A 24,982-nucleotide genomic window follows, 5' to 3' on the forward strand; every position below is an offset into this window, starting at 1 on the left:
CATTTCTCCTAGCCTTAACCTAGATGTGTCGTGTTTTGTACGGAAATGAAACTAGACGGAATCTTTCATGGTTTAAATTTCTTTTTTCAAATAGGGATAAGCTGATACGTTTTTACTGCTAAACATCTGAGAACTTAAAAGTTGAAAGATGTAACTATTTTTATATCATACTTCAGAGCATGAAATGCCTATACATACAAACTTTCCCAAATTTACATTCCAGCTTAAGGTTCATGGTTTAGGTTTTTTTTTTTTTTTTTTTGCGGTACGCGCACCTCTCACTGTTGTGGCCGCTCCCATTGCGGAGCACAGGCTCCGGACGTGCAGGCTCACCGGCCATGGCTCACGGGCCCAGCCGCTCCGCGGCATGTGGGATCTTCCCGGACCGGTGCACGAACTCGTGTCACCTGCATCAGCAGGCGGACTCTCAACCACTGCGCCACCAAGGATGCCCCATGGTTTAGTTTTGATCCAAGAAAACCAGACGCTTTCATGAGGACAGCTTCCTCATTTGAAGGCCATGAAAATCACAAATTTTCTGTTTTGTTTTAAATTGAGAGAAAATACTGGGACAGTTTGTTTGAAGAGGGGTATAAGAATCTTGGAAAAGGAATAACTTCCTCAATGATAATTCACATCGTTGGCCACCATATGATGTGTAGCTGGGCTTACGGTACAAATACTGAGTAAAACAATTTGAGATAGTTACCCTTTCCTAAAATAGGGTTTGCTAAGTAAATATACCACCTAATTATATGTAAGAATTTAGTCCCACATAAAACAGTTATTTTTTAACTGTAAGATTCAATACAGATTAGAGAAAATGTAATAAACACTGTGATTCTAAGTATGCTTTACATAACTCTGACTTGAGCCTCATGCATTTACCACAGTTGAAAGGAGGAGAACGAAGAAAAATAGGCTTAATTGTTTTCTTAGCTAAGTAGGTAGGCTTTTTTTATCCATATAACCTTTAAATCCAAATGCCTTATGTGCACTATTATGTTAAGCTATAGATTTTATCTCTTTATTAGTAAAACTATGTAAACTATAACAAGAAGGAAAATTCGTGATTCTGGGAAACGGCATAAGATGTTATATAACCAACTGGTTTCCGGCCTTCAAATCAGACATTAGTCAAGGAAATAATAATGACCTTAGCCAATGGGAAAAACATCAAGCCAGATTCCTCCCAGCTGTGTTTCTCCCCTCTGTGGCCTTCAGTAACTTCAGTGGAAGTTTAGTATGTTTAGGGAGAAAGGTGGCCAGAAGAATCAAAATTATTAAACCAAAAAGGTCAATCTTCAAATTAAGTCTTGGACCACGATCATTTCAAGAATAAGGTTTATCCCTTCCAATGTCCTAGTGCTACAAGCAATATGGCTGACCAACCACTCAATGGGGCTGATATCACACATTATCTTGCCAAAGGGGTGAGTAAAGGAAAAACAGTTGCTGGCTTTGAAATGTACAAATCAAGCTATTAGTGTTTCTTTAGCATTCCTTTTAATTTCCAACTCAAGCTTATGGTGACTGCAAGAGATAGGAAAAATCCTCAGAGGAGGCAGGTCCTTGGATTTAATTCCATATAAACAGAGGGCCAAGGAATTTTGACAAAATTGTTGCTCACAAAAAGCTAACTTTGCCTTTGAAGTTCTTGTGTGTTCCATACTTAAAGTCAGACACCTTTATTCGTCCAACCATAGTATGCGGCCTTCAATAATATGATATCATGCTTTATTTTTTTTTAGATTAAAAACAGTCTTTCATAAGATCCCTCTCTGTTATAAAATCATCAGCTAACATGTTTTCAAGGATTTGCCAAGTACACAATCTGAATTACCTTCACTTTTCAGGCCTAACTGGCCTGATGTAATTTTTTTTTTTTAATGACCACAGATGTGCTAATAATGCTTTAGATCAGTTTCTATTAAAAAGAATGGACCACATGCAGTTCTTCCCAACACATTAAGTGAAAAGCTATCTAACCATTATCTGTAGGATTTAAATAAAACCTGTTAATTTTCTCCCTTATTTCCTTCCCAGTTAGTCATTTAGATCCAAGGAGATAAAATATCAATATTACGGTACTGGTCAAAACATCAAGGAAAAAATACTGACATAATTTTTCAATACCCCAGATATTATCATAGAGTGATACCACCCCCACTAAAACCTCTGGTGCTCATTAGCACATCAATGGCTCCAAGTCTTAAGGTTAGATACAAACAAATCAAACCTGCTTGGTGGTGTCTACTCCAGAATTTCTCCAGCCAGCCTGAACACATCACTCCTTTCTCACGTAATTCCTAGTGCCAAACAAACTTTGGGACATACACACCTGTACTTATGTCTCTTTTTTCCTTCTTAACACCATGACTGGCCTATAGTAATAACTCAGTAAAAGGTTTTTGGAATGAATAAATGATAAAATGCAAGGCTGTACTATCAGAGGTTATGTAGATTGTACTGGTAAACTTTGAAATAAAATATCTCTGTCTTCCGTAGTGACCATTGAGTTCGAGTTCATGGAGAATGCCATTTCTTCTGCACATTCAAATGTGGTAAGTTAGGAAAACGTATCTTGAGTAGAAAAAGAAGCATCTTCATGAAATATGAGAAATCTAAAAAGCGAGTAGATGTTAACAAACACAAAATGTAATGCACATTCCAAAGATATCTCTTTATTGTCCTTGTCTCTGTTCAGAATCTTTCCATTATGACTCAGCGGGATTTAGTTCCTGGATGTTTACTCTTATTTAGCATTTAATAGAAATCCTTCTCCACTGGTAGATCAGCATGTAAAGGGGATAGGTTCTTAAAAACACTTTGATGTCGAGAAAGGCTAAGATGCTGAAAGCAGATAGGTAGTACCAAATTATACTAGAACTCCTGGCAAGTAGATGTCATGGACACAGGAGTTTGGTGCTGTGATTTTGGTCAGAGTAAACGAAAGATGGTCCAGGATATGACTGGAGTGGTCACAGTGGGATATTTGGCCACAAAGAGACAAATAAATAAATTGTGCTACGAATGAATTCTTTAGAGCTCTACAATTCAAATATAATTTGTAAATTCTTTATTGCTATAAAAAATGGATGATTGGAAAAAAATTTTAAGATACTGCACGTAGTAGCAGACTGCTGAGATGATGGATGTAACAATCCTGAGCATTTGTAAAGTGGACTGCCTAATATTATATATGCATATCTCCATGACATGTTATAACACATGATAATTTATGAGGGAGAAAGCATCAAAATAAAATCAATTGTATATAAACACTCCCTGAATTTAAAGTGCTGGCAACTTCTGCCTCAAGGGGTACTCATTTTCCTCCTTTTTAGCCAGTCATTTTTGAAACACCTCAATTATAAATCCAAATTTTGGTCAGAAATATGTGACTGACGACACCTGAAAAAGGAAAATGCAAGGTGAAAAATATTATTCTTTCTCTGCTGGTATAAGTTGCCAATAAGTTAGTTGCATGTCATTCATGAGCTGATATCATTTGGATTGGTTTAACTTATATCATCCACAAAGACCAACTGCACTGTTATTTCAGTCAATGGTTGGCAATGCTGAAGAGCAGAAGCTACAGATACGTCTGCTAGATAATCCGGGCCAAACTGTGGCAAGGATACATATGCTATTATTTATAAAACACTCATGTAAAGCAACTAATTACATTTTGCTGTTTTTGCTTTCGTATTCCTCCTTTTTGGACTGTGGACTTGTTCCATCCATCAGTAAACTTGTGGCATCCTCCTTGATTGAAGGTGAATCTGGAGCAACTGTTCTTTGGATAAATGCTGCCAAGGTAGGAGAAAAGAGAAAAATAAACCTAGATGAATAGAATCCCTGGGCTGACAAAATTGTAAGTAATCGCTGCATTTGATCTAGTTTTCTGTAAACTTTACATGGACTAACAAATCTTCGATGTAGGAATAAAATAGTTTACTTTGTTTTTAAAAACACATATTCATGGGATTTAATTTTGTTTTAGATTTGAAGAGTGAGGGTGGAAGATGTGTGTTTGTTCAGTATATAATGATATTAAAGCATTAATATGCTAATTAATAGCATTAATTCTGCTAAAGCAGAATTTTAGAGGGCGAAATCTTAAGGGCCTCCTTTTCATAGAATCCTCTTTTTTACACAGAAGGAAACAGACTAGATCTGGAATGTAGGTTTACTGTTTTTCTACAACCTCTTCCCTCTCTTCTGAGCTCCAGATGCCTATATCCATATGTCTATGTCAAACACTCCCACCTGATTTATAATCTCTGGTGTCTGCCCATCGCTTGCTCTCTTCATCTTAGAAAATGATACACTCATCCACCCAGTTTCTCAAACCCTGGTTCCTTCTTTCCTTTGGCCGGCCTGCTCGACCCATCCAATTTAAGAGTAAGTTCTGAGGATTCTACCGCCCATTTCACCTGATTCCTTCTGCCTCACACCACCTCCGTTACCATCAGCCCAGCCCAAGCCACCATTTCCTCTCTTTCTGTTTTCATCTTGCCTCCTTCTCCACACACCAGAATGATCTTTCTAAAAGGTAAATCCGATTATGTCACTCTACTGCATTAACCCTTCCCTCCCCCCGCCCCCCCCCCAGCCTCCCAGCGAAATTAGAATAAAATCCAAACACCTGATGGTGGCTGAAAAGGCTCCACCAGGACCTCAGCTCCCACCACTCTCTCTCCCAATCACTCTCTCCCTCACTCATTCTCACTCTCCCTCCTTCTCTCCCTCCCTCCCTCCCTCTCTCACTCCTTCAGTGTTCCATCTCTCTAGAAGACCATACCCCTTTCTTCTCTGGGGCCTTTGCACTTACTGCTCCCTCTATCAGGAAAACTTTTCCCACCCAATTTTAACTCAGCTGGTTCTCCTTGCCATTCAAGTTTCAGGTCAATTGTAACCTTCTGATCACTAATATATAGTTCTAGTCCTGGTATCTTCTATGATTTCACCTTTATAGCACCAGTCACCATTTTGCTTGTTTATTGCTTACTACCTGTTTCTTCAATGAGATGAGGTGACCTTTTCTGTCTTAGTCACTACTGTATTCCCCCAGAGCCAAACACAGAGCCTCGTGCATAGTCTCTTAGTAAATGTTGTTTGAACGCGTGAATATATTTTAAGGGATTTCAAAACGATAGTCAACTGGGGATTTTCTAGCTGCTTTCTAGAAAGCATTTATAGAGTACATACCTTGTCAAATCGCAATAATCAGAACTCAATTATTTAAAAATATCTGGCACCTAACTGGTCAGTGAAAAGATAATCACCAAAAAATAAATAAAAAAGCACTATCACATACAATGAACCTATAAGATGGAGAGGTAGAAAGATGGTGCTTTCATGAAATAAATAAATCCTATAAAGGACAAGAAATAATATTTTACATCAGCAGTCCCCCAACATTTTTATTGCTATAAATCTTTGGCACTTTAGTTTACAAATTTGAGGACAGACTACACATGAAGCGTCCATTCAGTTAGCCAGGGGGATCCTGCAGTGCAACACAGACGTGAAGAGTATTGCTGTTCTCGCTGTGATCAAGTCCCATCTGAGGGACTTAAACCTCCACTACAGGAACGTCAGAAAACAAATGAAGAATACTAACTTTTCTTTTTATAGCGACATATTCTGAAGTAAGGAAGTGAAAAAAAGTACTTGTTAGTAACTTTCATTGATTTGCTTTTCTAAGAATATCAAGTTAAACTAATATGTAAGATTCACTTCCAGCTCCTGAAGTAGTCTGCAGATAACATTCCCCCCCCCATGAAAAATCACTGTCCTTTCTTTTTGGGATTATTTATTTATTTAAATGAACATTATTTACCACAATGTTAGAATTATGGAAAAATTGCAATCTGCATTTATTTTAAAAATTGAGTTTATAGATCTCAACTCCACAAACATTTAGCATTTGAATCTCAAAGAACTCGAGATTTCGAGGAGTCATCAGTTTACTCCAGACTTCATTCAAACCCAGTCTGGTCCGGGCCCCAGGAGTGAGGGCCCTGTCCTGAGTTGTGTTCCTTTAGCCTAAAAGGAGCTATACATGGAGACCAGTGGTCAGTCACTACTTATAAAAAGTAAAAATGACAGTTTCAAAAGCTGGCATTATGAGTCTCTCTTACTAAGCCCCCACTGTCTACAGGCTGCAGGTAATGGAATCCAAGCCTCCTAAAAGAGTGTCCTGAATCATGGCCATAGCTTCCAGCCAGCCAGGATAAATTTGGTAGTAATCACGGCTCTAAATAATGGATTTCTGTGTTCCTATTTCCAATGGTAATATAAACTTACAATTTATATATTTCTTCCCTTCTTCCTGGCAGGAGGAATCTACCTTTTCTTGAATTGACCTGAACTACACAAAGCTGACATAAATTACTACTTAAAACAAACTTTCATTAATGCTGGATCATTTCAGAGACCACAGATTATGCAGTATTTTCCCATTTCCTTTGTTTTTTCCATGGTCAGTGATTCTACGCTTTCGTTTGGTCACAGTTTTGACAGGGCACCTAAGTCAGCAGAATGAGTGCCTTAGCGTCAACAGCACAGACAAAAGGGCCTCATCCAGTACCAATCCCAACCTGAGTAAGAAGGAGCCTGTTCTGTGGGCTCATAACTCATGTCTGCCTCAGCACCTCAGTTACTCCCCGGGTCTCCACACAGGTCTCAACTGCTCTAAACTCCAGCCCCCAGCTTTCATGCTTCATTCAGAGGTTAAGAAAATCCAGTACTCGCTAGTCAGACATAAAAGCTGGGGTTTTCTCAGTAGCGTTTTATTTTTGTAAGATTTCTTTTTAGCCAAAGCGTACATACATACACATATCAAATAGCACCGAAGGGCTACATAGAAACACAGCAGTCTGTTGCCCCATCCCTCCCAGCCCCACACTCCTTCTCCCCAGACTCAACCGCAATCAACCCTTTATTTTTTTTATTTATTTATTTTTTTTTCGGTATGCGGGCCTCTCACTGTTGTGGCCTCTCCCGTTGCGGAGCACAGGCTCCGGATGCGCAGGCTCAGTGGCCATGGCTCACGGGCCCAGCCGCTCCACGGCATGTGGGATCTTCCCGGACCGGGGCACAAACCCGTGTCCCCTGCATCGGCAGGTGGACTCTCAACCACTGAGCCACCAGGGAAGCCCACAATCAACCCTTTTAGCTTTATTTTCTGTACTTGCTTCAATTTTTGAAAGAAAAAGCTGATATTGCTATTTTCTGATTTATCATTTTTAGACTTATCCACACCCATCCACTTTCCCTCATCCCATCCTCCCTATATAGTTACATCTGGACTTGTAGTTATGTCAATAGTATTTACATTATTATGACTATGTAAATATGGCTCACACAAACCTAATAGGTCTACTATGACAGTGTTTCTTTTCTTGCTCATTTTTTCCTGGAGTTATTAATTGATTATTTATTAAAATTCATTAATAAATTAATTTTTGTTTGTTTTTATTTACTCTTTATAACCATTCTCAATTGTTTCTAATAGCTCAGTTATACCTATAATAATCATATGTCTCTTAGTAGTTTTTCTAAGCACTCAAATGAATCAAATAATCTATCAGTTTGTTTATTTCCTAAAGATTCTCCTGAGGGAATCTTTTCTTTCTTCCTTCACTATGACAGAACTAAAGAATATGAGTGTCCAGTTGAAAAGCTCCCCCCCCAACCCTGCCCCAGCAAATAGTTAGAAAACTCAATAAACCAAGACCCACAGGGAGGCATATCATCACAAAACTCACTGGGGTTAAAGGGACAATCCTAAAAGTTTCTGGGCCAGGGGTGAGGGTGGGGCAGTGGTGGTGAAAAGGATCACGTCAAAGGAATGGGAGTCAAAACAAAAAGACGTAAGGTTTTTCAACAGCAACATTGGATTTTGGAAGATGATTGTGCAATGACTTCAGAAGAAAAGTCCTTTTTAACCTAGAATTTTATAGCCAGCCAAAGTCTCAGTCAAGTGTGAGTGGAAGAAACCCATTCTCAGAGATACAAAAACTGAATTTTACCTCCCTTTCTTGGATGTGCTCCCACAAAAGATGTGCAACAGCTGTTTGTTGGGTGAGCCCTCAGCATCCGCCCCGCTTCTGGCCTTTGTTCTCTCTCTCTCTCTCATCCCAGGACTCTCACTAATCAGGTACTGTCCTCCTTGTATTGATTTTCTGAATATCTTATCTTTTCTCTCCTATTGTCCCATTCTTTCTTTTTCCTTATCTTCTACTTTGTAGGTTTCTCAACTTTGTTTTCCACCTTTCTAGTTCATATTTTAAATTTCTGAGACCTCTTATCCTGTGTTCCTTTTTTATAGCATCTTGCTCATATTTTTACTAAATGTACTATCTTCTCGTTTCTCTGAGGGCATTAATGATATTTTTAAGATATCTTCCATCCCCTGTATTATCGAATTACTGTAGGCTCCATTTATCTCTTTGTTGATCTTGACAGATCTCCTTTTTAATTTTGAAGTTTCAAGAAAAATTACAGGACAGTTTCTATAACTAAGCTGAAATTGTTCGTGCTACAAAAATGGAGAAGTATTCAGGATGATTCTAATTCGCTTCCAAAAATACTACATCATGAAAAAGATATAAAAAATTCAAGGTTCATCAGAAAAGCAAATAAGAATAAACATTATTTCTAGAAATAAGTTTATTAAATCACTGAAAATGATTAACAATAGTACCTATGATTAAACTTTTTAAAGTAACCTTAAAAACATGGAGGTAGGTATGGGAGGAAAATCATAAAACAAATTTGTCAAAAAGAACAGTAAAACTATGTGTAAATAAATAAATAATTTATCAATAAATTAATAAAGAGGTTTACTTTCTAAGCTAAATTTTCAGTCAGATTGTACAATATAGACTATAATAAGTATTTTCTTATCCAAATTATGTTCTCAATGATATTTTTTCCTATTCTTATTTAACTTTATTTTTTTTGAGCCAGTGTATTTATATAGAAACCTATGGCAGCGTATAAGTACTATATCTTAGAGAAATGACCAGGGCTAGTCATGAAATGTTACTGAATGAAAAGCTGAATACAGTTTCTTTTATTGCCTGTCACAGTATTAAATAAAATTCTAAAAAATTTCATGTTTTCCCCTTAATGTCTTCTAACCACTTTCTTCTAGGTACCTTTCTAGGGAGCCTTATGAAAGTCATAATGGCAAAATTAAATACCAGTAGAACAATGACCTCTGTGCTCATATCATGGCGCTGTTTATTTCCAGGCTCTTAAATGTCTTAATGGATGGGATATGATGTTTGATGGTGCTCTGTCCCCACCCTCCTCCTCTTCCATGCTTACATACATCAAACAGACCTGAGGAAATTTTTCCATTGCTTAATATGAAAAATAAAAATTTTGTCCTATGTGTATATCACATTCTGAGGTACAGTAACCAAACCTGAGATATGATCCAATTTGAAGGGTGACTGCCGGATTAGAATAGCAGAGGGTTTATGAAAATATATAGAATCACTTGGTAAAATGGTTAGGACAGGAAAGGGAAAATGCTTAGCTTTTGCAATAAAATAATTATGATATAATGGAAGCCAAACCATTTATCAGAAACCAGTAAATATTTATTTGATGACTCTATGAATATAAATCAGCAAAAATGAGAGTTATCATTTTTGGATTTGACCTACTTCCTTGTGGCTAATTTTGATATTTTATTTTATAGCAGCCTAGTTTTTTTAAATGACAGCATTGTCAAATTGAATGTACAAACTCTATGTCCATGGAAAACTGAAGAGCTAAATGGTTATCTAACTAAGAATCTATTAACATTTGAGTCCCAAATGGATTGGATAAAAGTGGACTTGAAATAAAAAACTCATACACTCATTCATCTAATATTAATTGAGCCTTTACTATGTGCCAAGTTCTATATAGGATGCTGAGGAAACAGTGGTGCATAAAACAGACATCACTCCTAACATCATGGAGTTCACTCTTCGGTGAAGAGAAGAGTCAGTAAACAAAATGTCACTCAAATAGCAAATAATTCCATAATTAGTATGAGAAAGGTTTTAAAGGAAAATTGTAATGCTTTGTGGGCACACATAACAGAAACCATACTTAAAACTGAGTCCTGAAGGCTTCTTTAAGGACATTACATCCAAGGTGAAGCACAAGTGGTTGGAGATGGTATCCTGGGTCAACAGACTCACACTTTGTCAATGTGTGTGACATTTTATCAATATTTACACTGTATTATTCACAGAATGAAATTGGACGATAATAGTTTTCATATCCTTATTCTTTGCACAAAATTAGATATTTTTGAACAGTTCTATGCAGAGATTTTCTACTTTTTGATGACTTGAATTTTATTACAATACCATCTAACTTCCTTACCCACTCATCCATAGTTACTAGCAATCTCCAGGCCAAAAAAAAGTTGTTTAATTAAGATTTTTACCTTGGGTAATTCATTTTCAGTTTTTATGAGAAGTGTAAGGTCTAAAAAGAAGCGATTCCATATATTTTTAGTAAGTTAGGTAATATTATAAATGTACTTGGGTATTATTTGTATGATTCATAATGAACATTTTTTCAAACTTACAACATGAATATTACTATCATATACTGGCCTTATGCTTTAATCTTTCCATGAGATGCATTTTCTTAAATCCAATTTAAAAGCTGGTACAGGACATCATTACTTACAGTGCAAGTGTGAAAATTGAGGACTAGACAGGAAGCAACTGTGATCCTGCCAAGAGGATGACTGATCTAACCCATGAGCATGGGAACCTTCAGCACAGTTTCTGTCATCCTAAAAAAGAGAGCACAGCATTTTAGTTCAAATCATTGAAAAATGTAAGGCTTGGGATTCACTTAAATGTACTGAAAATAAAATTGAACCTCAAGATGCCAGCTATGTTACACCACAGTTTAATATAATTATAATCCTTGTAAAAAATAAAATGTGTGGATGTTAAAGAAAATATGAAAAAACGAGAGAGAAGGAAATCATCTGTAGCCATAACAGCATAACATATTTCTTTCCAGTCTTTTTTTTCCTGTGGATAAGATTTGTAAATATTGTTGTAAAACTCTGTTATTTATTTACATTTAATAATATAAACATTTTAAAAGTCATTAACCTTTAGCTTTATGTTACTCATATACTGTCTAGTGAATATATCATGCTTTACTCAGGTATTACTCTTCTGGGCATTTAGGTGGTTTCCAATGTTTTACTCCTATAAATAACACTATGAGAAATACCTTTAAATATATAACCTTTCCCATATTTAGGTCTATTCCTTATGACAAATTCTTGGGTGGAAATACGGGGTCAGTAAAAACAATTTGATGTTTTTAAATACATTTACCTAGACTGCTTTCCATAATGATTATACAAATACTCATTCAACAAATATTTAATACATAAACCCAAATGAATACAGAAAAGGTCCCTCTTCTCATGGACTGTATGAATGTGTCCTTTTCCCCAAATCTTAGCTGAAAAACGGAATTAGGGAATTATATCTTTGAAAAATTTTACTAATTAAATAGGTTAAAAAACAGGTGCTTTAAGATACATTTACTTGATAAAAAATTGCAATTTTTTTTCTCTTAAATGTTTTCTAATTATTTACTTCACTTCATTTTTTCTTTCTTGCACTCATTCATTCATTCAACAATCGTTTATTTGGCACCTACTATATGCTGGTCAAAGGGCAAATAAAACACTGGTGTATATGATCATGAAATCTTCAGGATTGCAGGAGAGAAAGGCATTAAACAAACTATACAAAACACAATATAGTTTAAAACTATGATAAGAGCTATAAGAAGAAGAATGGGAAATAATAGGCAGAACTACATTTAGATTTGGGGTCCAGAGAAGTTTCCTCTGGTAGGTGATATTTAAGGCAATAATTTGAATGCTGAGTATGAATCAATGGGTTAGCCAGATGAAAACTCATAGGTGGAGGACGGAAAAGTGGGAGGTAAGGGGGAGCAGAAGGGTGGTCAGGGAGTGGTGCTCTAGGCTCGTGTGAAGGTGCTAAGAAGGTAAGAAAGAGTTTGGTGTGTTTGAAGAACTGAAGGAAAGCCCATGGCTTAGGCACACTGAGCCTGGGGAAGTGGTTACAATGAGATCCAGAGGTGGGATTTGGATGTGGGTTTCTTCTTACTTAAGTACAATCGGAAGGCAATCAAGGGTTTTGAGGAGAGGAATGACATGCTTTGCTTTGTATTTCTCAAAGATTACTATGGCCTCTTTGTGGAAAACAGACTGAAACAGCACAAATGTAGAAGTGGGAATACAAGTTAAAAGACTGTGATTGAGGATGACTGCAGGGTCAAGGGAGAGGAAGGGATCAAGAATGGTGGCAAAGGTTCTAGATGAAACAACTGCTGGTTAGGTGGCCTAAACAGATTCTTCAAAACAGTAAGGCCTCATGTAGCATGACTATCTGATGAATTAGTTGTCGTTCTCTGCACTAAGTACCAAGTTTATATTTTATTTCTTTGTCACATATATATGTAGGCAAACGCAAAAGAAAGGCCGAAAAAGAACAAGTCTGTGTGTGTGTGTGTGTGTATGTGCACACACACATGCAGACTCACACACACGTCTGTAAAAGACACATTTATTCTGAGCTAAAAGCATGGACATAATCCTAAAATGACTTAAGAGCATCAGTTTTCATGTACCAAAAGGGAGTTTAGGTTCATTTAGGATGAAGGCCCTGTGGTTTTTAACCAAGTGATTTATAGTTTTCACTAATTATGAGAATTTCATAAGAAACTGGAAGTCATTCATTGTAGGATTCCTGGAAAGCAAAGGATATGCAGTTGACGCTTGAACAACACAGGGGTTAGGAGCACCGACCCTCTGTGCAGTCAAAAATCCACGTATAGCTTATAGTTGGCCCTCTGTATCCATGGTTCTGCAACTGTGGAGTCAACCAACTGTGGATTGTGTAGTACTGTAGTATTTACTACTGAAAAAAAAATCTGCATGTAAGTGGACGTATGCAGTTCAAACCTGTGTTGTTCAAAGTTTGACTGTATTAAACTTCCTCATTTTCTATATATGAAAAAAAAGAAATGTGAGTGGTTGAATAAGTCAACAATTTTAAGGGAAAGGGATAACAGTCCTAAATTGTATGTACATATTAACACAGTGCCAAAAATATATGAAGCAGAACTGATAGAACTATAAGGAAAAAATAGACAAAACCATAATTATAGTTGGATATTTCAACATTCCTCTCTCAGTAACTGATAAAACAGTAGGCAGAAAACCAGTAAACATAAAGAAGACTTGAACAACACTACTGGCCAGCTAGACCTAATTGACATTTATAGAATACTCTACCCCAAAACAGCTGATTACAAGTATTTTTCAAGCACACATCCAATATTCTCCAAAACAGACTACATGCTGGGTGATAAAACAAATCTCAATAAGTTTAAGATGACTGAAATTATACAAAGGATCCATCTAACCACATGGGGTGAAAGAAGAAATCATCAACAGAAGGATATCTGAAAAATTCCCCCAAATTTAGAAATTAAAGAACATACTTCTAAATAGCTCATGGGTGGGTCAAGGTAGAGATCAAAAGAAAAATGAGAAAATATTTTAACTATATGAAAAGAAAAGCATAATTTATCAAAATTTGTGAGAATCAGTTAAAACAGTTTGGAGGAAAATGTATAACATTAAACGTGTATATTACAAAAGAAGAAACGTCTCAAATTGATAATCCAAGTTTCTACCTTAAGAAACTAGAAAACAAAGAGCAAATTAAACCTACATTAAGTAAAAGGAAGGAAATAATAAAGAGCAAAGATCAATTAAATAGAAAGCAGAAAAGTAGTGAAAAAATGAAACCCATCCTGTTATTCTTTTTAAGATCAATAAAATTTAAAAACCTCTACTGAGATTAATTAAGAAAAAAGAGGGAAGATATAAATTGCCAATATTAAGAATGAAAGAGGAATATTACTAGAACATCTATAGACATTAAGAAGGTAATTAGGAAATATTTTGAACAACTCTGCCAATGTATTAGACAACTAAGATAAAATGGGTAAAAATAAACAGCCTTAAAATGTGTCATCCATGGGCTTCCCTGGTGGCTCAGTGGTTGAGAGTCCGCCTGCCGATGCAGGGGACACATGTTCGTGTCCCAGTCTGGGAGGATCCCGCATGCCGCGGAGCGGCTGGGCCCATGAGCCATGGCCACTGGGCCTGTACGTCCGGAGCCTGTGCTCCGCAACAGGAGAGGCCACAACAGTGAGAGGCCGGCGTACCGCAAAAAAAAAAAAAAAAAAAAAAAAAAATGTGTCATCCAGTATACTTCTAGGCATCTATATTAGGTTGATAAATTAAAAATACGGACAAAGATTTTTATACCAAGATGTTCATCAAGTGACTACTTATAATAGAAAAAAGCTGAAATTAACCTTAAATTTCCAACAATAGGAGATCAGGAAAGTAAAGTATGGTAGAACCATAATGATAATAATGATGATGATAGAGAAAATTCCCACATATATACAATGTTACATGAAAAAAGGAGGAAATAAAATTATCAACAAATGGTGATTTCAATATAAAAAGATATTTATAAGTAAGAGCTGGGAAACATATACCCTTAAATTACACAAATAGGTTTTTAAAAATATTTGTTGGATTATTTATTTTCTTGTTAATTTTTTTTGTATTTCCTAAATATGCCATATTTTTAACTGTCATATGCCAAGAAGCTGGTTGTATAATTAAAAATATAAGTGGTTCTTTTTCTGGTAACAGAAAAGATATAATCTATGGTTTGATGCCAGTTGATTTTGTTTTAGAAATTTAAAACCATACCTTGGGAAGAGCGAATAGGATTTGACTATCCTGCATACTTCATCCTTCCTCTGGGAGGCACATTTTGAGGCTGTCATTGCGCCATCTGCTTCATTCAGCAAGACGCCCAGACTTACACCTCCACTCCTATCCTTTCTCACTGTCTTTCTCAGCCCAGGTGTCAATGGGCAAAATGTGAGTGTTTGCTTTTCCTTATTTTTTCCTTTCTCTTACTGGCCCATAATCAACTAAGCATCTCTTAGCGGGAAACCATAGATTACGCTTTTCTCTTTCATATTTTATATAGGAACCACGATTAAGTGGAGATTTCTAGCATTGATTGAAAGCGAAATTCTCCTTTCTATCTGTGTATCTTCCAGCTCCACCCAGGCCTTTAGTATGGCACATCTGAACTATAATAGCCAGATCCACAGCTCTGCCTCTAGTTGGCCCATGTCAACTCATTCTAAAGTAGCTATTGGAATACACCTGGGACTCAATGAACAGTTGACCCTTAAACAACACAGGTTTGAACTGTGTGTGTCTAGTTAAACACAGATTTTTTTTCAATAGTAAATACTATAGTTCTACATGATCTGCTATTGGTTGAACCCAAGGATGTGGAAATGTGGATGCGGAACTGTGGATGTGAAGGGCTGACTACAAGTCTGATTTTCCACTGCATGGAGGGTCGGTGCCCCTAACTACTGAGCTGTTCAACGGTCAGCTGTATGTCTTTAAGTTCCCAAATTTTCTAAGTCTTCAAAAGACTGTCAGAATCCCCAGTGCTACTTTGAAAGATAACTAATGAAATGAACCCTGAAAGAACATACTAAAAGAAAAATATTTCATGATCCCTTTGAACAATCAACATATCAGAATATGAAAACAATATCTTCATATTCTCCAATTATACATTGATTAACTTGTGGAATTTCTATCTAAGTAAAGTTTACAGGGTGACCATAAGATGACTGTTTCTTTCTAATTCCTACCTGTTTTTCAGTTAAATACTTAAATATTAAAAAGGAAGTACTGGTTAAAAAGGAAGATTCTTTGCAATTTTAATAATCCTAGCTTTTGCTTTTTGCCAACTCTTATATCCTTAGCACAGGGACCTATTTTTATTTCTGTCTTAAGTCTCAACAAGCTATTTAACCAGAATTCCCTGCAAAAATTCCACTGGGTGAAGGAACTTGCATTTTCTAATATTTTCCCTGGGTTTCTTCCACTTCTCTTTCATAACCCACATTGTAATTGGTTTCTTAAAAGTTGTTCCAACCCAACTAAATCTTTTTGCTAAACTGATCTCTAATGATTAATATTTAATGATGCCCACCAAGTATTTTTCTCTCAGAAATACTCTAAGTTCAAAGTTTATAAGACAAATGATGCATTTAATTTTTTGTAAATTTTAGTTTATCCAACTCTTCCCCCAGAGAAAAGGAAAAAGCACTTATGTGTTTCTGAATCTGTGGCAGAGATGTTTTCCTGAATTTGTCTCTAGCTTAACAATGCACTGTTCCCCACTCTTAATTCCCAATTCTCCATCAGTGCTCGAAAAAGCTTAACCACTTCCTCAGTAAACCTTATTCCTATTTGAAACTTCAATCTGGACAGACAGTTTACTTAAAGTCTGCCCTCCATCACTCAATCTGCACGGCTGCTATTATATAGCATTTTACCTCCATGAGGGTGGGGCTTTGATCACCTCTTTCTACCTACCCATCCCAATATTCCACAATTTAGCACAGTGCCATTTGCATTAAGAAAGTCAATAATGATCATATATAATTATTCTTGACCAAAGTACAGAAATGAAAGTTTGCTATGTGGAAGTTGGGAAGAAGGAGACTGTCACTCTCACATTCTCTGTTTCTTCATATAAGGAAATGAGGGCGCTGGACCAGATCATCTCCTAAGATTTCTCAGCACTAACGTTTTCTAATTCTAATCTACCCGAGCAGAACCACTGAACAACCAGTACATCTAACGATGCAAACTATCTTTTCCAAATTTATACCATAATGCTATAAACATGAAGCCACGCTCATGAACAGACTCATGAAAATACTGTGTTAGATCAGGCAATTTGATAAATTTACCTTTATGCAATTGATTATTTTATGGTATAAAATTTAATATTACTAGTGACTCACTAATGAAAAAGATCATACTCAGTTTTTGTTTTGTTTTGTTTTTTTACTCATTTTGGACTTGGCTCTACATGACTTTAATCCATTTTCAGAAACTGAATATATTCGTAGTGGGTAGAAATTTGCCATAAACAAGGATACGCAAAAAGATGTCACTGACTTAAGAAACAAAAGCAGAGATGCAGAGATATTTTATAATGATGGTGCCTCACTGGAATCAGTGCTTCCTCTCTTAAAGTGACTATTTCAAAGGAAACAGTGATTGTTTGGATGAATACGTTATAACATGTTTATTTAAAAACTAATAAGACATTTAATTGGTATTCCTTATGTATCTAGTATTCATATCTAGAATTTTGAATTTGACATGATTAACAATGGTATCTTTATAGTTAAACTCCTTCATAATCTTTCCTTTCTTAATGTTCTTGTTGAGTAAATTATTGAGGAAGGTGAAGAAAGCATGTGGCTTGTTAGGGGAACTGGGTTTGGTAGAGTTATGTGCTCATCTAAGTACCCATGTTGATTCCTAAATAAGCACTTTTGATCCATTGCTATTTTCAGGTTTTATACCAAAGAAAAATACCAACTCATTTGGCAACCTTTTGTTTAACTTTTAAAGAGCAAGATGTAATCAATTAGTTAAATATTATGGCTGGATCACTTCAAAAGCATAAAAATTGCTTCAGAGTTCAGCATGATTTGATTGCCTACGAGGTTTCAGATGTGTCATCTAAGCATTACTGGAAAAATAGCAATTAAACTTTTGTTAGAATTCCATAAAAGGCTAAAGTTAGAAAAAAGAAAGTTTAATCACCAATTTAGCATGAATTGTGTATTCTGGAGCTGAAGATAAGGCAGACAGTGTCTACCCTCAAAAATCATACAATCCAGTAGAATAGCATTTCCCAGATTTCAGTATTTACCTATAGTTATCTTACTATTTCTTTTATGTTAACTTAAAGATTAGCCTTGGCCCCTAAATCTGTATATAGGAGAGGCTTAAAGGATGGCAAAATTGCTTGGGGTTGGGGGAAGCATGGAGTTATATTTACGTAGGAGATTACATGGGATTTCTTAACAAAGCATGGAGAGAGGTGGTTATAAATGAGATAACTGGGGTATTGTGGGGTTAAAGCTCCCTCAAATTCCCCCATGATTGCTACTACTGTTCCCAAGCAATATTTGTAAAATTATCTGAATAATACACTGGTGATATATTTTAGTAGTCATTAAATAAAAATCACCTACAGTCTTGAATTGCATGAGGAGTTATGCATTGCGTGCTTCAGAAGCTACAATTGTAGAAGATTTAAGATATGTACAGAAATAGCTGACCTTAGAAAGAAAGTGCTAACAGCCATTAATTGCTATGAGCAAAGCATAAACAAACCACGGAGAGATTCAAGGAGGGAGAAATAGCTTCCAGGAGCAAAGCACATTCTTATAGCATACACATGCTTACATTGAACAAATATGACAAAGGGCTTTGGCAAACTCTGGCTTCAAAACCTGTGCTGAAAGCCATTATCAACACTTCCTCACCTACCTCATCTTATCCTGTAAAAATCTGCTTCTTTAAAAAGAAATTGCATATGAGCTCTTCTACTGGAAATTGAAAATCATGATTTTTTTTTCCAGGAGGAGGAAGGATGGGAACAAAATATGCCTTTTGTGATTTTACTAAAAAATCCACTGCTAATTAAAACCATATATTTAGCATGGGTAGAGAGCAAAAAGGGCAGGTAGCAAATGGGAATATCTTGGACAAAACCATGCTCTTTCGTGAATTCAGATTAGCAATGCTGTGTTATTGGCTGACTTTTGAACATTCTGTTCTATTTGAAACAGCTGGGACAGCAAGGAAGTCTGTATGTCCTACAGAAACCCAGTTAGGCCTCATGAACGAGAAGCTGTGAAATGTTTCTGTTGTCTACACAGAGACAATCTGGGTCAGATTCAGCTTTGAATTGAATTCTAAATTTAAACTTTTAGATCAGGCTTTGACCAGTTAACTTGGTAAGCTTAGTACAATATTACATTATGCTCTCAGCAGTTGTGGACATTGGTCCTGCTAAAACTCTCAATAGGTTTCTAGAAATCTGATCATTTGGTCCTGGTGATTGCCATGGGAGTGATTGCCATGGGAGTTGGTTCTCTTTCTGGATTGAAAGAGAACCTGACTTGTACACTTTCTGCTACACTTCCCCTCCACCAGCAGTGTGGCCATATTGGATGTCTCACTGCCTTCTGACATCAGCAACGACATGAGAGCAGCCAGCTGCCAATATAGTTCTGCTAGTCCAACAGTTATTTGTCTGCTAACAGTAATACAGTCAGGGGTCTACAACTGTAATGCTAATAGTGATCCTTTTCCCTGTACCTTGTCATCACAAGCCTCTTTTCAAGACTTGAGAGCATCTTTCTTCTCTGAACTCCCACTGCAGTTTTTTTGGGTCATCCTTACAGCATGTACCCCTTTCTCCTTTGTACTACAGTTGTCTGTGTGAAGACTCTGAGTTCCTAAGGACTGACAATGGCTCTTCTTACTATGCCATCATCCTCTCCAGCTTCCAGCACAGCGCTTTATACACAATGTACACTCAGTAAAGGTTTGCTGAATGTTGTATTTAACAACAACGAGAACAAACTTGAACATCTCACAATTAGAACAGAAGCTCTAAAAGGCAGGGATCTTTGTTTTGTTCACGGACGTGAGTCCCAGGGGCCTAGAAAGTTCCTGGCACATAGCTGAAACTCAATAAATATTTGTTGCATGAATGGATAGTATTATGACTTTATAAAGAGCTTGGGTAGTATGTTTTCGTAAATAAAGAAAAGAGAATATTTTACATAATGTGTAAAGGAAGTAAGAGTAGATTGGTAATTTCTCCTTTCTCTAGACCAGGAATTGGCAAATTTTTCCCGTAGAGGGCTTGATAATAAATATATTAGGTTTTGTGGGCCATACAGTTTCTGTTGCAACTGCTCAACTCTGCCACTGAGTATGAAAGCAGTCACAGACAACACGTGAATAAATAAATGTGGCTGTATTCCAATAAAACTTTACTTACAAAAGCAGTCAGCAAGCAAGATTTGGCCCATGGGTGGTAGTTTGCCAAACTGTGCTCTCAAACAACTGTGCAAGAATTATCTATAAGGATTAAGATGACTAGATTACTATTCCCTACTTGAAGACCATGCCTTCTGCATGTTTGTACATCCTGCCACTCCCACCTCCAACAGGTAGTGCAGTGCTTTTGCAATATAGTATCTGTATAGTCTATGTCTGTTGCATTAAACTGAATCCTGCACTAACTGATTTCCTGGAACCAGAGTTTATAGTAGAACCAATGAACTCAAGAGCCTTTTCTTTGAACTCTGTCCTAGCAAAATATGACAGAAGTCAAGAGCTGCTGAAATAACATCTTATGAAACTGATGTAGTAAATGGGACGCCTTATCCCTTGATAGAAAGAGTCTCAATGCCTCTTATTATTTTCTTCAAGATGTCCATAGTTAATCAGAGGTAGCTTTTCTGATTATCCATGCCTCCCCTCTCATTCTTGATAAATAACTTATTTTCATAAAAAGCATATAAGCAAATGATCATTGGTATCTACAATTCACAAAAATGCATTCTCACATTTTTCTCAACAATGACTACAAAAGATGTGATATTCTCATGAGTTTTGCATTAGATCACTACATTATTTCAGGCCAGACTTCTGCTACACATGACAGTAACCTACATATTCATCAGTAAAATGGATTAACATTTAAAAATGTTTAGTATTAATGTGGGACAATGTCATCACAAAATGTGCTTTGTGGCTCTTATATTTGTACTGTCTATTTGCAAAATTTTCAACCTTATTTCTCATTTGGATAAGTGTTGGCCTCACAAACCAGGCTTGATTTCCTCTTCAGCTGCAAATGTAATTTTAAAGAGAACTCCAGTGAGATTACTGGCTGAACGTGTTAAACATTCATAGCTTTGCCATATGCTGTTATGGAAATTGCATTGATTTATAGCAATTTGGGTGCCACTAGACAGCACTGACTTACCTAATACCGGATCTAACTGTATTGGGAAATAATGTTTTTAATGCTTCATTTGCATCCAGACCTCTATTGAATTAAGAGGCATATAATGTGTTTATGTACTTTTGGAGACAACTGACTTTTATTTATTAAAGATATAGTCCCTACATTTGGTGACTTCTAAAAAAATTAAGGAATATCAGGTACAAATTTATACTATAATAGCCTGCTGCTCAAGGATATAGATTCTTGAAGCCAGGCAAATTTAGGTTTGAACCCTGATTCAACCACTTAACTGCCCTATAACTTCGTTTTCTTCAATGGTAAAAATGGAAAAATAATGGTGCCAACTGACAGGGTTGCTGTGAGGATTAAATGAGGTAATGCACATAAAGCATGAGACACATACAAAAAGAGCAATTTTATGTAGTTTGTTCTAATATATGCTCAATAATGAGTCATTATTATTAGCTCTTGTTACCTAAGCCTTTCACTTCTGTTTAAAGTTAGTGGCACTCCTCTCAGTGGTGGAGAAATGCTTGAGTATATGGGACCTGATGAGAACGTTGGAAGACAATTTAAAATTCACCATATGAGACAACAAGGTCACTACTATAGTAAATAATACCAAAATAAAAAGCAAAGGTAAAAAAGCACAAAGCCCCAGGACGCCCTCTTTACAATAAGGGTATAAATAACATGGCATAACTGTGTTAAATTTTTGTTTGAGATGGAGAAGTGAAGTGCTCATTTTAAGCATGCTAGGGAGGACTTATGTAAATGAATACTGTCTTTATATCCACTGAGCATTCTATCCAATTACATTCAGAGGAGGCAAGAAGCATCTTAAAAATAATTATATTTGGCTGAAATAAGTGAATATATACAGTGTAATGAATATTCATATATATTGAAGTTTGTAAGAATATAAAAAAGCCAAAAGAACCTTTAGTGTTTTTTTATTTTCTAAATCGACTTGGAGTGTACATTAGAATATAGATGGATTCTCTCTAGGTCAGTGTTCTCGATGGGGGGCAATTTTGCCCTCTAGGGCAGGGATCCCCAACCCCTGGGCTGTGGACTGGTACCCGTCCATGGCCTGTTGGGAACCGGGCTGCACAGCAGGAGGTGAGCAGCTATCAAGCAAGTGAAGCTTCATCTGCCGCTCCCCATTGCTCCCCATCGCTCGCATTACTGCCTGAACCATCCCTCACTCCCCCCCACCCCTGCCCTGTCCGTGGAAAAATTGTCTTCCACGAAACTGGTCCCTGGTCCCAAAAAGTTTGGGGACCGCTGCTCTAGGGGATGTTTGGCAATATCTGGAGACACATTTAGATGCCACAACTTGGGATGGGGAATGCTACCGGTATTTAGTAAGTAGATTCTTAGGGATGCTGCTAAACATCCTGCAATGCATAGGACAGCCTCTACAACAGAGAATTACCCGGCACAAATGTCACTAATGCCAGGGTTAAGAAGCCCTGCTCTAGGCTAATAACTGTTCAGGGTCAAATGAGTTTAAAGTCACCCATACCCCACATGGGTCTTGGACAGACTCTAGGGAATGGTAGGCTTTTTGTCAATATGGTCAGATCTTCCCACTCTCCTATGTTGATTCCACACTAGTGAACCATAGGCTGCAGTAGTAATATGGAGTTCTTATTCTTATGAAAGGAATGACTATAAATGCCAACGCTATGAAATACTATATGTTACTTCACCTACTGGGGACCTCAGCACCGAGAGTAGTTGAACTTACATATTGAGAGGGGCCACCATCCACACTAAGCCTCTGACCAATCAAGAGACCAGAGGTTTCCTGGCTCAGGATTTCTTAAGCAGCATCAATTCCCATAGACAAACAACATATTAAGCAACAATGGCATAAACTTAAAGATGAGTTCTCAGGTAAAAAGTTATAAACACAGTCTTTGGATTTTTATTTTCTACTTCTACAGAATTGAAAATCTATCTCCTACATCAAGAAATTTCTTTTATAATTAGCACCCTTACACAAAACCTGCGGCAGCTACTTAGAAAGCTGTAGCCATGAACATGAATAATGCCCAAAGACTGAAAGTGTATATAAAGGGCATTACTTTGAAGCTTGGGATTCTGTACTTGGTGTCATCCAGGCGCTGCTGAAGAGACTCTCTGTGAACTCCGTACTTAGAATATCTCCCGTCAATTCTGTCAGATAAACTGCGTGAACCCTGCAAAAACAACAAAGGGTCTAAACTGGTAGATGAAAGAAAAACCAGTGCTTGAAATTAAAATAAGAAAGTTTTGATATGTAGATGATTAATCATTATAGCCGTTTAGAGAGATATATAGAGGAATCATAGGTTCCCAAGGATAAAGAAGAAAACGATCACTTTGGATGCTATCATAAAAATAAAAACAGGGTCCCACATTGGTTATTTGCATTTCTTTTCACTGCTAGTCCCCATGCCAATCTGAAATGACTTCCTTCCTTTAGTTGAAGGAAGGGAAAAAGGTTTAATTAACAGTGAGTTGTCCAAAGACGGAACTTAATGATACCATGCCACTTTTGGATGTTATATACGATCCCTTGGAATAGTACCTGGCATCAAAATATACTCTTTGTTCAACATTCTGACTTTTAACTATTACATCACGTAGATTTTTAAACCTAAGGATAGCTCATCGGCCCTCAAAAGCATAAAAAAATTCAGGTAATAAATTAAGACAAAAAATTTCCAGGGCCTGCCTTCCTTCCTTTCTATTTTTCCTTCATTCTGGGGAGAGAGGATAGAACACAGCAAATAAGTCACCACAGCCAGTTTTTTAGACATTTCTATTATGAATTAGGGAGAAATTAGAGTAGAATTAGGGCAACTGATTTTCATTTGTAAGAAAAATCATCTATGGGATTTAGTTCCCCAAATAGCCCCAAAGAACTTTTTGAATGTTCGAACTGGAAGGGGTATTAGAATTCCAAGATTCTCATTTTTATTAAAAAAAAAAAAAAAAAAGTTACAGCCCAGGTAAGTTAAGAATGACTTGTCCAAGGCTAGGCAATTTGCGGCAAACTGGGCTTGGAACCCAAGCTATTCCCTCTCCTCCATATCAAATATGTAATGTTTAAATGTAGGATTGTCAAGTTGAATCACTTCTTTCAAAATAAGGGGGAAAAAATGAGAGAGAGAGACTATGACACCTTTAAATAAGAATAAAGTCAAAACCATCTAAATAAGTTGAGGTTTGTATTCATACTTAAGAGTCAGACTACAGTATTGCCAAAAAAATATGTGAAATGCATTTTCACATATATGCTAGTGATGCCGGTGTGAGGAGGAACGACAGAGATAATATTGTTCAAGTCTCTCATATTTTATGGATGAGGAAATATTCCCTGAGATATTAAGTGATTTTGTCTGGTGCATGAGCATAGACCAGAACTTAGGTTTTTGAACTCTTGTTAACAGCGTACTGAATTTTAGAAAGTTTTGGGTTTTGAAAAATATAATCTATGTCTAATAACCTAAAGGCTTCATGTATTTTTATTTAAGGCTATGTTTAGTTGTTTTCATTAAATTGATTACATGACCTCTTTTTAATCATACAGATGGCTTTAGAGTACATATAGAATGGGTTTCAAGCTACAGGCAGTAGGGCAAAGCAGATGGGCTTTGCTGTAAACACAGAGAAGTAGATCGTAGATTTCTCTAATTTACATACCCCAAACCTCAGTTCCCTGAGCTGTAAAATGGGGGAAAATAATGCCAATCTATAGGGTGTCTCTGAGGATTTGAAGAAATGTAATGTAAAGTACTTAGCTACTGCCTGCCACATAGCAGTGTATAATACTTGCTAACGAACTCCTTTCCCTTTTAAAGGTAAAGGTTTCAATTTTAATGACTAATACTGGAAAGTACAATTCTGAAATTTGAAAAACA

General features: G+C 36.6%; 1 protein-coding gene across 2 annotated transcripts in view; it reads right to left on the minus strand.

Moving 5' to 3' along the window:
• Positions 1-268: 268 nt before the first annotated feature.
• The window catches only part of CEP128 (centrosomal protein 128), a 453,164-nt gene continuing 428,450 nt past the window's right edge, over positions 269-24,982 (minus strand). The window contains exons 24-26 of one of the 2 annotated variants that reach the window (XM_033416425.2): positions 23,162-23,275; positions 10,714-10,822; positions 269-3,812 (exon numbers count right to left, since the gene is read on the minus strand). In XM_033416425.2, coding sequence (XP_033272316.1) covers positions 3,685-3,812; positions 10,714-10,822; positions 23,162-23,275 — 351 coding nt within the window. In that variant the 3' untranslated portion in view covers positions 269-3,684. The remainder of the gene's footprint in view (positions 3,813-10,713; positions 10,823-23,161; positions 23,276-24,982) is intronic. The other variant, XM_004262299.3, reaches the window with a different exon arrangement.

Source organism: Orcinus orca, chromosome 2, assembly GCF_937001465.1.
Source record: "Orcinus orca chromosome 2, mOrcOrc1.1, whole genome shotgun sequence".
NCBI lineage: Eukaryota > Metazoa > Chordata > Mammalia > Artiodactyla > Delphinidae > Orcinus > Orcinus orca.